At 62.7% G+C, this 15,580-nt stretch overlaps 1 protein-coding gene across 4 annotated transcripts in view; it reads right to left on the bottom strand.

The window, feature by feature from the left end:
• The window catches only part of LRP1 (LDL receptor related protein 1), a 91,473-nt gene extending 78,001 nt beyond the window's left edge, over positions 1-13,472 (bottom strand). For 3 of the 4 annotated variants that reach the window (XM_075049716.1, XM_075049717.1, XM_075049718.1), the window contains exon 1: positions 13,262-13,454. In XM_075049716.1, coding sequence (XP_074905817.1) covers positions 13,262-13,334 — 73 coding nt within the window. In that variant the 5' untranslated portion in view covers positions 13,335-13,454. Of the gene's footprint in view, positions 1-13,261 lie in introns of all 4 variants that reach the window. The other variant, XR_012653357.1, reaches the window with a different exon arrangement.
• Positions 13,473-15,580: the final 2,108 nt, after the last annotated feature.

Here is a 15,580-nt window from a genome sequence, read left to right as displayed (position 1 = left end):
CCCACCGTCCCTCCTCTTCACCACCCCTCAGCTGTCAAGACATCACTTGGCCAGAACATACCACAACTCCAAGGCCGCTCTCCCCAATAACAGCTGAGCCCCCCCCGAAGCGCTGGCACACAGTCCCATGGCACCAAGCTGGAAGATCATCCAAGTCGCCCAATTAACCAAACACAAAAATCAGAGTCACCTTATACTTTCATTTTTCTCCCTCACATCGTCCATCCTTTGTCCTTGAATTTCAGAAAAAAACATGATTTGTTCCTTTTCAGCGCTTTCAGGTCTATTCAGATTTCCCAGAGTTTCTCTGCAGCCACGGGACAGACACCAGGCAAGGATAAAGCACGGAAGCACACGTGCCCCTCGACTCTTTCATGCTCCCTTGGTCCAGGGTCTAGGGCTTGCTACAGAAGCCATGAGGCTGATGCTAAAACCCCAAATCCCCGCAGGGGCACAGCTCGGTGCAAAAGTTTGTGCAGAATTTGCAACTGACAACTAATGTAAATTTGCCAGGTCCTTCAGCTCCAAAAAGCTAGACAGGGTAATAGAGACATTTAAAATAACAAAACCTAAAGTTTGTAGGCACATTTTTTCAAGAGGAAGGGGAACAGAAGGCTTATTTGTTTGTTTTGCGTTTAAATACAAGATCTCTAAACAGTTCAAATGCATTTTTGCCATTCTTCCATCCGGCCCCCTCGAATGGGAAGATTCAAACCAGATCCGCTGCTCCATCCCAGCCGCCGCCTCCATGAATGACGTTGCTGTGCGCTCCCAGCCATTCCCGCCGGAGAAGCCGCAGGTATGCGCGGCTGGGCTGGGGGGGAGGGGCCCGTCCAATTGCTAAGTAAATATTGACTTTAAAATATATTTATTTTTTTTTCCCCCTTTTCCTTTCAAGTCAAGTCTGTCTATTGCTTCTAAATCACGAGGCATTAACCTTCTTTAAAAAAAAAAAAAAAAAAAGACAATTTTGAGAAGAAAAGCCCGCCTCAGCTTTGCCAGAGAGACATTGAACGGCAGCAAAACGCCATTCATAGGAAAGGCTGCGGCTGGAAAAGCGTGCCCTGGCCGAGGACAGTCGGAAGGGCTCCTGAGTGGGTTTGCTGCGACTCGCCTGATTTTTAGAACCACCAAGGAGGCAAGCTGAAAACAGCAACAAAAATCCAACCAAAGTGAAGCAGCGGCAGAACCCCCAACCATCGCTTTGGGCACTGATCCGGTGCACCCCGCAGCATGCCAGCACCTTCCCTGTTTTCTCACCTCTGGCTTCTGCTCGTCTTCCCCTGACCTGATGGGGGGATGTTCTTGAGAACCAACTGGAAGCTCCCGTCCTGTCTGCCCTATTGCGGGGAACAATCAGGGCTGTCACCCCACGCGTCAGATCCCGCTGCCGGGAAGGACGGGAAGGATGGTTTCCATCTGCTGCCCAAGAGCTACCAGATTCGCAGGCAGCCTCCCCAAGGCCACACCGAGCGTTTAAGTACTCAGCAAGGAGTCCACCGCCCCGCCGGGGACAGCCTGGCCCTCGACCCCGCTGTCCCCAGAGGCTGACCGTGTGCCCAGACGGCCCCTTCCCACGCGGGCTGTGTGCCGCGCATCCTCTCATCGCCCGCCCGGGCGGTCCCCGCGGCAAGGGACGCCCATCCCTGCCCACGGGCATGGGGGACACCAGGGCAAAGACTGGGAGCAACCAGGTCCCTGCACCGGGTAACCCGGGGTGCGCCAGGGAGGGGGAGCCCGGGACCCCAACGTCCCCCTCCGGTCCGGGGACAACCCCATCTCCCAGCTCCCTCCGGGCAGCAGAGTTCCCACGGCCGGGGCAGGGAGAGGCGATGCAACCCAAGGGCACAAGGGAGAAGCCCCGGCACCCCAGGCTCTGTCCCCGACACCACCACATGCACTGGGACGGGATTTCCACCAGCTGCAGGACCAGCCATCGCTGCCTCCCAGACTCAGACAAAGGAGGAGAGGGGAGGGAAGACCAGGGGAAGAAGGACGATGGATGGGAGAACAAGCCCCTAACGGAGGATGGAAGATGGAGGCTGCCCAAAAGCATCCGTCCCCGGCGGGGAGGGGGAAGAGGAATAAAATCATATTGTGGCTCCCAAGGGCTGCTTTCATCCCCGACAGCACCGCGGTCACCTGACTTCAAACAGATCCAGGGGGAGACGATTTAAATGCGAACACGCATCAGGAAATCTGGACGCGCTGGGAGGAATGCGCTCCCCCGCCCGCCCAGCCCCTTCCCCTCTCGCTCCCAAGGCTCCGGCAGCTCCGCCGCCTTCAGATGAAATGCATTAGGAAAAAAAAAAAAAAAACAACCAAAAAAAAAAAAAAAAAGAGGGAAAAAAAAAAGATTTGCATTTTAAACCAAATTCAGAAGCTGGGAGATCTGCGCTGGAGTGCGATCCTCCTCATCCCCCTCCTGCCTCTGGCCCCACGGAGAGGTCCTTAGAAGAATGAGCTGAAAAATGGCAGGAGATGGAACCAGATGAAACGAATCCATAGCATTTTCAGAACTGGAAAAAAAAAAAAAAAAGCTTGATCATACAAAACATGGTGGGGAAGGGCAGAAGGGGCAGGCTCCAGCCACACAGTGGAGGGTGTTTCAAGGAAAAAAATCATGCTTTTTTGATTTCTTTCTCTTTTTGCAGCTTATCTGCAATTTAAATGAAAAAAAGAAAAAAAAAAGGAAAAAAGCATTTGCAGCCAAGAGAAAGGGGCTTAAGTCCTCTCAGTGCAGTTGGACGGGCTGCAGCCGTCCCTGGCCAGCGGCCATCCCTGCTGGGGGGATGCCCCACTCCCCCCCGCCAGGGCTGGCCCCTCTCCTTCCCCAGACAAGGGATGGGGAGGGGGCAGCGGCTGCAGGCAGGAGCCCCTGCCAGCCAGGGGGCTGGTGCAGAGGCCCCCCCCACCTCCTCTACCTGCTCAGAAGGTTTTATTCCCTTTATTTATTCTAGCAATAAGAAGTGGGATGTTTATACCCTCAGCAGTTGGGAACCCAAACAGAATATAGTGTTCTGCACTGGAGGCAGTTATTTATGGCTTGTGGCTAAAGCTGATAACGCTTCCTCCAGAGACCTGCCTGCATTGTGCAATAAAGCAATTGCACATTATAGATTAATAGGCATTTCATCTGGACAGCTGAATCAGGGGCCAGGACGCTGCCAGAGCTCAGCAGCAGAGCCCAGGGCTGAACGCAGCCCGTGGGGGCTTTGCTGGGGCAGGAGGGTGCTGGGCTTCCTCCTGCCCAGGACGGGCATCAGCTCGCCAAGGCTTTCAAAGAGCTGGAGCCAGGCCAAAACCATTGGCCTTAATTCATTAGTCAACTCAATTTCGCTGGCTTCGCAAATAAGGACTTTGTCTGAGATGGGGAAACGGAGCAGAGCAGCTATTGTGCCCCAGGAGCGGGCAAAAAGGGCCCTTTGAGAGGACACTCTGCCGGAATAAAAGTCACTTTTATCCCAGAATAATTAGCGTGCTCTGAGTACACTAATTATTCTGGCATAAAGGGACTTTTATTCCCGAGCAGCACGTCTGCGCAGGGAGCTGCTCTGGATTCTGGTCCACCTGCCCGTGTGAACGCAGCCCCCGCGCCAGGGACAACCCAGTCAGCCCCAGTTCACGGGGACTGTGGATGTGGGGACCCACTGGCCACCTTGGGGTGGCCACCCCCACGGGTCCCAACCAGGGTGCACACGGGGGATCCCACCCCAGCCGAGGCAGGGAGAAGTTGCCCCCTCGCTTGCCCGTCCTGCCCCTAGGAGACGCAGGGGGTTCCAGGAGGCCGGAGAGCCGCAAGGGGGGGATGTGAGGACCAGGAGACCCAGCCCTGTATCCAGCCACCGGGTCCCCTCCTGAAGTCCTCTGGGGACCCGCGCGCTGTGGGGAGCATCTCCCGGCTCTGGGGAGGACAAGGTCACAGAGCCACCGCGCCACCCGACGCACAGCACGATCTCCTGCTATTTCAAGGACTCCCCAGGAGAAAACAATCCACGGCAGCGCCACAGCCCTTCCCTGCTCCTGCCAGAGCTCCCCTGCCCACACAGGGATTTCGGCTGTCGCCTGCTCCCGTCCCGGTCCCCAACAGCAAACCCGACCAGCCCGCAAGGACACGGCCCCAATAGCTGCCTTCCCGCCAGCAGATGCCACACCTGCGCCGGTGCTTTCCAGGCACAGGCCACTTGGCAGCTTCCACGGCAAGCACGTGCGGTGGTGCGGGACAAGAGAAGGTTTGGGGTTTCCTCGACAGCGCGCCCCAAGAAGGCGCGTCCTGCAGCAGCTCTGAGGTGGCTTTGCAGAGCTGCAGCCCATGGCATCGCAGCATCCTCGGGCAGCCGCACAGCCCCACGGCTCGAGGAGGGGGTCCACGCTGGAGCTCATCCCTGTTCCGCCACGCCAGCCTGGCACTGTCCCTCCCGCCACAGCTCCGGGCCCAGACATCGGCGGCAGGGGGGCAACCAAGCCCCTGCACCAAGAGCTCTGCAGAGCTCAGCGGTGCGCATGAGCCACAGGCACTGCCCAAATGGCGAGCTCTAAACCAGAGCAGGGAGGGAACCCAATAACAGAGCAAACCCTAAAGCCGCGCGCAGGACTGCCGCAGAACACCCGGGCTTGTCACTGCTGCAAATCTGCAAATCGCAGAACGACCTCGCCACGTCCCCATGCGCCCTGGGCTGAGGGACCGGAGCAGGTTTGCTCAGCAGAGCTCCGCTCCCAGACACCCACTCAGCTGTATCTAGAGAGGTAAAGGGGAAAAAAAATTCTTAGCATGGTGAAACATCCCATCTGTTTATAAATGGTACAAATTATTAAAGAGGAACCCGGTACCATTATGTCTGCACCAATGCTGCATCCTAGATGCTACCCTGCCCCTTGGCATCTCCACCAGCGTGGCTCGGCTATGCCAGCAATGAACTGCTTGCTCGCAGCAGCCTGGATGCTCCAAGGCTGTTCCTGCTGGTCAGGGATCCTGGTTTGCCTGGTTTTATGTTCTGCAAGTTGCAGAAAAAGAAGCTTTAAGATTTTACACAGCCGAAAGGGCGTCGTGCTGGGCCAGGCGGGTTTTGAGGGACGATGGCATTGGAGCAGCTGCTGAGGAGAAGACCAAGCTGGTGAGTAAGCACAGCACTAGGGTCAAAATCCGCTCTTCCACAGGGAAAACACGCTCCAGGCTGCGAGAGGAGATGCTGAGCAAACCCATCTGGAAGGGCTGGTGGCGGCTGGGGGCTGCGGCAGGAAGCGGGGCCACGGTGTGGGCACCGACCCAGAGATGCTGAGCCAGTTTGGGGCCGCTGGCTCTGCCAGGAGCAGCCCCCGGGAGCAGGCGGGGGACCTGTCCAATGGCATGGATGAGGCCAGGGGCCCATGGACATTTCAGCTGATGTTTTCAGGACAGGGGGAGGAAATTTTCCCTCCTTGGAAATAACCCGGGAATGGCAGGTCCCTGCTCAGGGGCAAAGGCAGTGGCCGGCCCTGGGGCAGAGGTGCCGGCAGAGCCCAACTCTCCGCACGGCTTTTGCCCTCAGTGCCCTGCAGCATCCGCCCGGACTGCTGGGAAGGCGGCCGCCACGGGAAGTATTAAACTGAAGTGCTTCCTTTTCCAAACAATAAAAAGGCACCACGACACCCGCGGCACCAAGTGCCTGGAGGAAACCCTTTGCAGCCTTCTCCCAACTCCCCTCCCCACGCCAGCCGCCTGGAGGGACGGAGTTGGGCACCGAGCCGGCCCACACGCCCGAGGGAGGACCGGGCTGCCGCAAGCGCCATGCTTCAGGGTGCCACTGCCCCCGGGTCAGGGCCGTCCTCAGTGTCGTGCATCAGCTGGAGCTGCTCTCCCGGCCACAAACCAAGGCAGGTACGGCCAAGGGGCATCGATGGAGGCAGCCGGGGACGGGCAACACACTTGTCCCCAGACGAGGCTGCAGGTAGGCACACGAGACGAGGGGGCATGCACTGGCAACCCCACCATCAGCAAGCTGGTCTGGCGCCTGCAGAGCAGAGAGGGGCAGGGCGGGCAGGGCGGGCAGGGGAGCGTACTGCTGCTCCCCGTTGCCACAGCATCACACTCACGGCACGAGCGCTTGCATCCCCGGCACAGTCCTTTAGGCCACGATATTCAAATTCTGAGCACAGCGCGAACTGAAAAATCACCAGGCACGTCTGCAGGGTGCCAGCGCATGCCACTGCGGCATCAAGGGGCTCTGCCCCCCCGGGGTGCAGGAAAGCAGAGGGAGAGGACACCAGGAGGGACTCAGCCCCCAAGAGCCCGATGCAGCAGCGTGAGGTGCGGGCACCCCGGCACAGCCCATCTCGCCAGCGGCACAAGCAGCAGAGACGCTTGACTGTTCGTCAGCTACAATGAACCGCTGTGTGAATCTGGGACCCAGCAAGCGCTCGGTCCCCGCGCTCAGACGGCTGCAGCGGCGCCTGCAAACAAAGAGCCGCACCATATTAAGTAAATGGACTAGATTGATGTGTTTCAAAGCTCTCGGCAGATTAAAATAACAATTTGCCTGGCAGCCCACAGCAAACAAAACCCAGCCACCCCCAGCAAGGCCGGGGCAGGGGAGCAGCAGCGTGACAACTCAGAAAGCCTTTGTCCCCCCAGCTGAAATCCTCCTCCTCAGTTCGATCGCCAAGGGTTGTACACCAGAGCCCCAAGTCCAGCAGAAAGTCTAAAAGCAGCGATTACTTCCCTCGCCCACCCACACCAGCACCCCCGTTATTCACCAAGTGAACCGCGCACTCACGGTTCACCTCACCCTTCACCTGCCCATCACCAGCTTGTGCACCAGGATGCGACCGTCAACACCCACCCATCCTTGCCACGGTCTCATTCAGAGAAAGGGCATCTCGCAAGAGGCTCATTACTCCACTCAATTAAAGATGCAACTTCCAACTCAATTAGACTCCCTCCCAGCCATCTGCAATTCCCACTGATGCCTCGGTCTACATGTTTTGGACCTTACAGACCTGCTCTCACCTTCCCCACAGGCTGACATTCCTCGGAGCCAAGGCTGCTCTTCTTGTCCCTCCCCTCGGTGGCACCGTTAGCATGGTCCCACCGGAGAAGCTCCGAGCTGCCAGCAAGGTCATTATCCAACATTTCCATTGCCAACCCCACAAGCCCTTTGCTTCAAGCAGTGCTGGGACCGTCTCTGATCCTGCAAAGCATCTGCATGATTGTAGCTCCAGTCTGCTCCATTCCCCTGGCTAAGAAAGGACATTGTGAGTCTATATTTAGCCCTAGAAACGGCTGGACTACGTTGGGAAAAGCAACCTCGGCACAACAGAACAATATCCAACAAAACAGTCCTCACGGCCCACCCAGTACTTTTCCTTCTTAAAATAAGAGGCACAGAGTGAAGGAAACAAGAAGTTTCAGCTGAATTAGAAAATGCTGAAAATATTTGCTGCTGCTGCTTGCCGCTGGCAGGTCAGCCTGCCAAGGTACATTAAATGGAAGTGACTGAAAAGTTAAGTCAACAGCAAAAACCTGGTCCGTAAATAGCTTGAGTTGGTCTTGCAAAATCCAAAGGAGAGGAAAATACATCCCCTGGACAGCACGCTGCAGCGCGGATGGAGCCGACGCTCCGTTTGGGAGAGCCAGGGGACGACGGCACCGGACACGAAACCTCCCCAGACGCTCGGCGAGGCCCCAGCACACGCCGCCTCCGGCCCAGGCACCGCCGGCCACCCCAGCCACCCGCAGGGTCCCACGCAGGGCACGGCAGGCGTGATCCGCACCCCCCGAGACGGGGCCGCCCCCCCGGCACACACACATCACTCAGTCCAGGACCAACAGCACCAGCTGCTCCCCCAGTGCAAAACGGGGCTCGGTGGCCTCTGCCGGCCCTCCTCTGCACGGCCGCGATGCAAGCGGGGTCCAGACATGCACACACGCACCCCCCCGCTCCCCGGGGAAGAGCAGCGGCTTCGCTTAGAGGACGCGGCAGGATCCTGGGGAGCCGCACACCCACAGCAACGGCAGAGAGGCGCAGGCTGCCAGAGGGACCCCAACCTGCAGCTCCCAATTGAGGGCTGAGCATCCCGCACGGAGAGGGATGTCCACAGGAACGCAGCCAGACATGCTCTCCAGGAGGTGACAGAGATAAAATTCAGTCCAAGCACAAGAGGAGTCTTGCCTACCTGGCAAAGCAGCAAAGAAACAGGCAGACGCATCCGCCGCTCACCGGCTGAGTCAGCCGCACGCCGCCACGACCGGGAGACCGCACCATCTCCAAGGAGCCCGTTTCCCAACTCTGGGACCGCTGGATTCATCCCGGGCATTTCAGCCAAGACTCGCGACTTGTTGAGATGAGCTGGGAGCAGAGGGACTTTGTGCTTGGCTGAGGTGCCGCAAGCAGGCTGGCGGCTCTTGGAGAGGCGCAGCCCCCGAGCAGGGCTGTGGGTCGGCCAGAGGGTCTCAGGGGCACAGAGCAAGGGTTTTATCTGCAGGGTTGGCACAAAGAAGGTGCTTGACGCATATCTGGGAACTGAAATAATTTCAATGCCTGGAAGATGAACCTCCTGCCCCATGACAAAGCCGCGGTCTCACCCGCTGATTACCACCGCGCTAATCGTGCCGACTCAGCAGCACTGCAGCGCAGCCTGTCCCACCCTGGGCGCTTAACGGCTCCTGAGGGCCCAGCCCTGACCACACCGCCCCAGGCTGTCCTGCGGTTTCGGGAAGCACCCCCGTGCACCCCCTTCCCAGGGCAAAGGGCACTTGCAGAGGCACATGCTCCCTGCACCATTTTGGAGAGGCTCCTCAGGGCCAGAGTCCCTGCTGAAAGGCCATCCCACAGGGAACACGGGCTTGGGAAGTCATCCCAAAGGCACAGCCAAAATCCCAGAGCGCCATGGGTGGTCACAGAAGTGGGCTCAGCTTCTCCTGCCTCCCGGGGCATCGGTGCCACACGGGGCAGCAAAACCCCCAGCTGCAGGCGCCCGTCACTGGGAGAAGGCATCTGGAGCAGGGCAGCGGGAGCACGGGGGCAGCCCCACTCCCCGCAGAGCTTCCCGAGCGCTCGCGAGATGGTGGCGAGACCTCGGCAGCAGGATCCACCTGACAGCAAGAGCAGCTCCCTCCTCTCCGCCACCGGCTGCTCGCGCTGCCGCTGCACAGGAATGAGCTGCGCAAGAACCCGCTGGCAGCAGCGCAGCACCAGGCAGCCCACGGCATACGTGAGCACTGCTCCGCAGACCCTCGCGTGCCCAACATCCCCAGCCGCCACAGTCGCCTCTATGAATGGTAACGATGCTCCCCAAGGTTTCTGCCCAAATGGCTGCTTGCCCTCACCCTGCCCTGTCCTCAATCACCCTCCCCAGTCTCAGCCCACAACTGCAGCAAACACCAGGAGATAACGAGAATGCTACCGCAGCCCTCGAGTGGCAGCCCCCGGGTACCCCCACACCCTCCCAGAAGGGGAAGGAGAGGGGCTGAGCTCAACCTGCCCATGATCCCTTCGCAAACACCCTCATCCCAGGCAGTGGGAGGACGGGTTTTGGGGCCAAACCTCCTGCCTTGAAGCTGCTCATGTCACCGCACTGTTCCCCCCCCCCGCCCCGCGGCGGACTCGAGGGCTGCGTTTCTGGGGACCCCACCTAGCAGCAGTTTTACGCAGCTTCTCCCTTAACTTGTCTCTGCTCTTTTGCTCTGATCCTGCTGTTTCTGCGAGGTGACAGGGATGCCACGTGCAGCAGAGCGCAGCCTGTGCTGGCTAGCGTACCAGGCAGGCAACTGGCCCTGCCCCACCAGGGAGCCAGCCACACTCGGCAGCCACAGATCAAGAACAGGCCGGTGGTGAAGAGGAACCAATTAATGCCAAAGCATAGTCAGCTCCTCCAGAAGAGCAGGCTCCGGGGACCAGGGCCTTTGAGGAACAGGGAGGACCGGGGTGGTTGTGCTCCCCATCAGCCCGACCAGTGCTCGACACCGGAGGAAAAGCATCACCAGCTGGAAGGCTTGAGCAGCCCCCGCTCCTTGCCAGTTCGCAGGCTCCCACGGAGCACGTGGAAACAGCACGGAGAGAAGACGAGGGGCGAGTGGTGGGGCTGAGACGCCAAAGACGAGGGGGACGCCACAGCTGTTCCCACCTCCGCACCACCCACAATGCCTCGAAACAGCTTTGGAAGCAGTGAGAAGGCAATGCCTCAGCTTCACCCCAAAACAGGCAGCACTGCCAGGCTTTGCCAGGGATGCTCCACTGCTGCCCCATCCTCTTGATGTCAGCGCACATCGCCGGCCAGGGAGCACGCGGGATGGAGCCCTGCCCTCTCCTCCGGACGCTGCAGCAGCACCAAGGCATGCTGGCATTACACTGCAGAGCATCTCCTGTGCAGGCGCAGAGCCCCATGGGGCTCCTGGGAACCCCAAGCTCCGCAGAGCAAAGGGTCTTCCTGGGACACTCCACGCAGGGGGTGCCAGGCACCCTGCCCTCCCTACCCGTGCACAGAGGAGCCCCCAGCCAGTCCTCGCAACAGGCCCCCCCCAACGGCTCCTGTCTTCACCTCTGCTGAACCCAGCGCAGCTCTAGGCATGTCCACGCATGCCCAGGGAAACGGCACGCACACACACGTGCACACACAGGCACACGCGCTCCCCTCGCGCACACGAGACGCGCCAGACCACCAAGGCTGCGAGAGGGAAGCGCTGCACCGAAACACCGCAGCCACCCTTAACCACAGGTATTTCCAAAACAGAAGCGGGGCAATCCCTGCCTGCCCTCACTCCTCTCCCAAAGGCTGCCCAGCTCTGCCCGCTGAGGCAGCGGGACCCAGGGAAGCTCCACAACAGAGGAGCTCAGGCAGAGAGATGCCACGCACCAGTGCCCTTTGTCCCCCTGGAAGACCTTCCCCCCCCCCCCCTTACCCCACCAGCTGGACTTTGCCTCCCCCTTCTCCTGCAGCCAAAGCCAGGAACAAATGAACAGCTTCCAGAGCTGCAAACCAAGGCAGCGATTTGGGAGTGCAAACCGAGGCAGCGGGTGCGAGGAGTTGGGTCTCTGGACAGGGACCCTGCACCCCACTCCCAGTGGCACCCAGGCAACACCAGCTCCGCCATGGTTCCCGCAGAGCCCCCCTGCACCAAGCTCGCCCCTGCCTGCAGTGGGCTCAGGCAGCGGGAGACCTGCAGTTAGCAAAACCAGAGCCCAGGCAGGACCGCTGGGGCCAAGGCACCAGCTGAGGTGCCACCTTCTGCTTCCCAGCCAGCCCAGCCGTGCCCCTGCCGGAGCGGGAGGCTTTGAGAGCCCCCTCTGCATCCACCCACCCACAGACTCGCACAGCTCCTTCTCCAGCTCTCTGGAGGACCCCTCGTCCTGCTGGGCTGCCCAAGCCTCCACTGGACAGAATGGCACCTCACCCCCCAACGTTCCCCCCAAGGTGAGCGTGCCACCGGAAGGAGGAGGCGTCTCTGAGCTGGCTTTTGCCCCACTCCAGCTCACGGGGTGGAGAAGCGGATGGAGGAACTTCTCTCCAGCACATCATCGTTCTGCAGCCTCGTTTCCAAAGGCAACGCAGCTTATGCAATGAGTGATGCCTGTCCCTCCCACCCCCACGAACTTCTGCATCTGCCGGCTGCTCCGAGACACCATCAAGCAGGGACGATGCCTCTGAGACCCGGGGTCCCCGGGAGCGGGGCGGGAGCAGGCAACCCCGGCGGGCTCAGCTGTTAACCATCACCTGCACTGCTGAGCCCACTGAGTCAGTGCCAGCAGGTCAATCAACGCTGTGCTAACGACCGCAGAGTGTCAGCTGAGCAGGGAACTGCTGCGGGGTGCCACAAGCTGCTCTGCTCCTGCCACCTCCCTTCAAGGGACACTAATTAAGCACCCGGACCTCCAGTGGGGCGAGGAAGGGCTAGAGGGAAGGAAACCACAGGCTCCAACCTCCTGCCGCCCCAGACACTAATCTGGGGCAGGGATCTGGCATTTGCCGGAACCTCCTCCCCCATCCCTCCGACCTGGTGACGGGTCAGGCACTGCCACTGCCACGACACCAAATGCCAGTAGCTTCATTCACCTGGTTCGCTCCAAGGTGGGCGAAGAAAGGGGACAGAAAAACCTTCCCCAAAAAAACCTCACCAGTCTCTCGCCTTCACCAGGCTGTTCCCATCTGGACAGAGGGATTCCATAAGAGGAAAGCTGAGAGAGCCAACTCAGAACCCCCACCTCTCTGCTTTTAAAGGGAAAAACAGCCTCCTGCCCCACGCATTCAGGCATTGCAAGGAACTTCACCGCCGGTTCCCGGCTCGTTCGGCTGCCAGCTCCTAAACGCGTTCACGCTGCCAAGAGCAGCCCCTTGTACAATCAAAAGCCCAGCCATTGAGCTGACGAGCTCGCTAAAGTATTTACTGAATAGATCAATAAGAGCAGGGAACGAGACGTGCGCAGCTTGGAAAAAAGCGGCTGGCAGGGGAGGCTGGACAGACAGACAGCCAGCCCCATCGCTGGGTAAACATTTTCCGAGTGCCACCAGACCGGCCACAGCCAAACTCCGCAGCGGGGCTGTCGCGGCTCCAGCAGAAGCAGCAGCAGCCCCAGTTACGCAAGAGCGGGAGTGTGGGGCGAGGCCGGGCTGTCAGGGGCGTCCCCCGGGAGCGGGGGGGGACCCCAGCCCCCAGGGACCCCCGGCCCCCCCAGGGACCGCCGGCCCCGGCTCCCGCAGCGGCGCCGGCTTCCAACTTTCCTGCTCGGCTGTAGGGAAAACTTTAGATTCCAGAGGAAAACGGGATGGCGGGCGGGCTGAAAGTCACCAGAAACTGGCAAAGAGGGAGAAAATGGGGAGAGCGAGCGGCCACCCGCGGCTGGGAGGGGGGACGGGGCGTTGGGGGGGCGCAGCCTCGCACTGCGGCGCGGCGGAGGGGCGCGGGGAAGGGCGGCCGGCGGGGAAGGACGCGCCGCCCGAGCCGGCTCCCGGTGCCCCCCCCCCCCCGGTCCCGCCGTCCCTCCCGCGGCGCGGCGGGGCCGGGCTGCGCCCGCTCTTGCTTTGTCACGGCGGCGCTGCCCGCCGCGGCGGGGGGACGCGCGGCGCCTCCCGCCCCCTCCCCGGCCCGGCCGAGCGCTGCGGCCCCGCCGGAGCTCGGCCGCTCCCGGCCCCGCGCCCCCGACAGCGGCCGCGGGGCCGCGCGGCTGCGGCGCTCCCCCCCACCCCAAGCCCGCCGGGCGTCCCCGCCGCACCGCTCCCCGCTGGGGGGGTGGGGGGGGTTGGGGGAACCGGCCGCCCCCGCCGCCGCCCCGCAGGGCCCCGGACTCACCTTCGAGGGCGCGGGCGGCGGGCGCGGCCAGCAGGGCCAGCAGGCACCCGGCGAGGGGCAGCAGCGGCCCCATGCCGGCGGCTCGGCGGCGGCTCCTCACGCCGTGCTGCCCGCGGGGCGGCGCGTCCCGGGCCCGCGCACCGACATCCGCGGAGGGAGGGGGCGCGGGCGGGGGCGGGCGGGGGAGGGACGGGACGGGACGGGGCGGGCGGACCCTCCGGGCTGGGCGGCGGCGGCGGCGGCGGCGGCGCCGGGGGCGGCGGGGCGGGGGCGGGGGGCTGCGCGCGCGCGCGCGCGCCGCCGCCGCCGCGGAGAGATGGATGGAGCGCGCGCCGCCGCCCGCCTGACGTCACCGGCCTCGAGCCGCCGCCGCCGCTGCTGCCGCGCGCGAGCGCGAAACGGGGAGGGGGGGGCGCCCGCGCGCACGTTTGGGGGGGGGGGGGTCCTACGCGGCGGCCGCGCTGCGCGCATGCGCGTGCGTTGCCGGGGCTGCGCCCCCCCCGGCCGGTCCCGAGGACGGGTCTGGGCAGGGGCACGGTACGGTATAGGTACGGTATAGGTACGGTATAGGTACCGGGCAGGGGCAGGGTCTGCCTGCGGCACCGGGGGTCCCGCGCCCACGCGTGCTGCCGCCGGGACCCCGGCGACGCCCCCCAGGCCCCTGCCCGTCCCTGCCGGCGATGCCCCCGCAAGCCCGGGGCCGCCGGCGGTGGCCTCGCTCCGCTCTGCCGGGGTAGGGGGACCGCCGGGGATGAAGCACGGGCGGGAGAGCCAGGCGCCAGCCGGGACCCGCGGGCGGCGGAGCAGGACGTGGGGCCGGGGCCGAGCCGGCAGCCCCGTTTCTCCTGCACCCGGCGGAACCCCAGAGACCCCCCGCGGGGAGCGGGACCGACCCCCCGGGCGGCACCGGGGGGAGCCTTCTGCAGCGGAAGGGGCGCAGCAGGCTCCCAGAGCGGCGGGACCCTCGCCGTCCTGCGGCCGTCCCTGCGGGAGGGAACAGAGCTCAGGCCCCGGGGACGGGGGCGCGGACCCCCTGTCAGCGGGGTCCCGTTGCCGGCGGGGCCCAGCCGCGGGGCTGGCGTTTCGCTTGCCCGACTTCAGCCCTCAAGGGAGGCAGAGCTGGTCGCCCCCGCTCGCCATCGGTGCCCGGCGATGGGCCGGAGGTGGCCGGCTCTGCCCCACGAGCCCACCGCGGGGTTTCGGCAGAGCCCTGCCGGCCAGGGCCAGCGGCTCCATCCCCGGAAAACCACCTCGGTTCTCTCGTCTCACCAAAACATCCTTGTCCCTGCAGGGAACGCCTCATCCTGCCTCGGATGTTTGGTAATGAGTCTCCATCACCGTAATCTGCGTTTTTGGCTGGTCGGGGCTGGGGCCGCCCTGCCAATAACTGCAACGTTTTAAAAGGCCCCGGGGATCCGGCTGGCTCCAGGGCCCCAGGCAGAACCGAAGCTGCGGGGGGGCTGCCGGCCAGGCGGGGGTCTGGCAGCCCGGACCCCTCCCCAGGCCGCCCTGTCCCTTCCCCAGCTGCGGGTCCCCGCGGGGCCGGCTTCCTTCTGCCGCCCCAGGAGAACCCCTCCTCCCTCCCCTGCCACCGCAGCTGTGGCTATGATCTCAGAGCCAGAGCCCGAGCCCTGACATCAGAGCCAGAACCGTGATGTCATTCATCTGCCACAGCATGCTGCCATGCTGCTGCCAGCAAGGGGCTGAGGCCGGGTGCCGAGGGGGGGAAATGGGGAGTGGTGCAGGCACCCGTCGTCAGGCAGCTGCCTGCAACCCCTCCGAGTGATGTCATCTGTTAAAACAATGATGTCACACGCCTGCCCTTGCCCCACCCCAGCGAGGCAGCAGTGCTGGCGGACGTGGTGGGGGGAAGCAGCCTAGAGGTGGCTAGCCAGGGCAGGCTGGAGCTGGTTTGGGCTGCTGCTTCTGCACCAGATGCTTGGGAGGAAGGTCCAGATGTTCCTGGGAAGCCACCCCTGCAGAAGGACTGGCAGGGACACAGGCAGGAGATGGCCCGGGGGGGGCGCAGGGGGGGTCCAAAGGGCTGCTCTGTACCCCCCACCGCTGTGCCAGAGGCCCCAGAGGTTGCACAAGCTCTGCGGAGCAGAGATGGCCGGGATGGCTGCAGCCGCACGCTCGCCAGGATTCTTCCCATGTACGGCCCCCGGCCAATGCCTGCCCGGGTGGCTCCACAGCCCCCTCCCCACATGCAGCCCCCTCCCCACGCAACCCCTGCCCTGCGGGCGCTGTCGGGCTCTGCTGACTTCAAGGCAGTGCACCCCACGGCCCCCCAAAGCTGGCAGGATGAAGGCCATTGCC

The sequence above is a fragment of the Buteo buteo genome, chromosome 17, assembly GCF_964188355.1.
Source record: "Buteo buteo chromosome 17, bButBut1.hap1.1, whole genome shotgun sequence".
NCBI lineage: Eukaryota > Metazoa > Chordata > Aves > Accipitriformes > Accipitridae > Buteo > Buteo buteo.
Note: the sequence above shows the minus strand (reverse complement) of the source record. Positions and strands in the feature narration are given on the sequence as shown.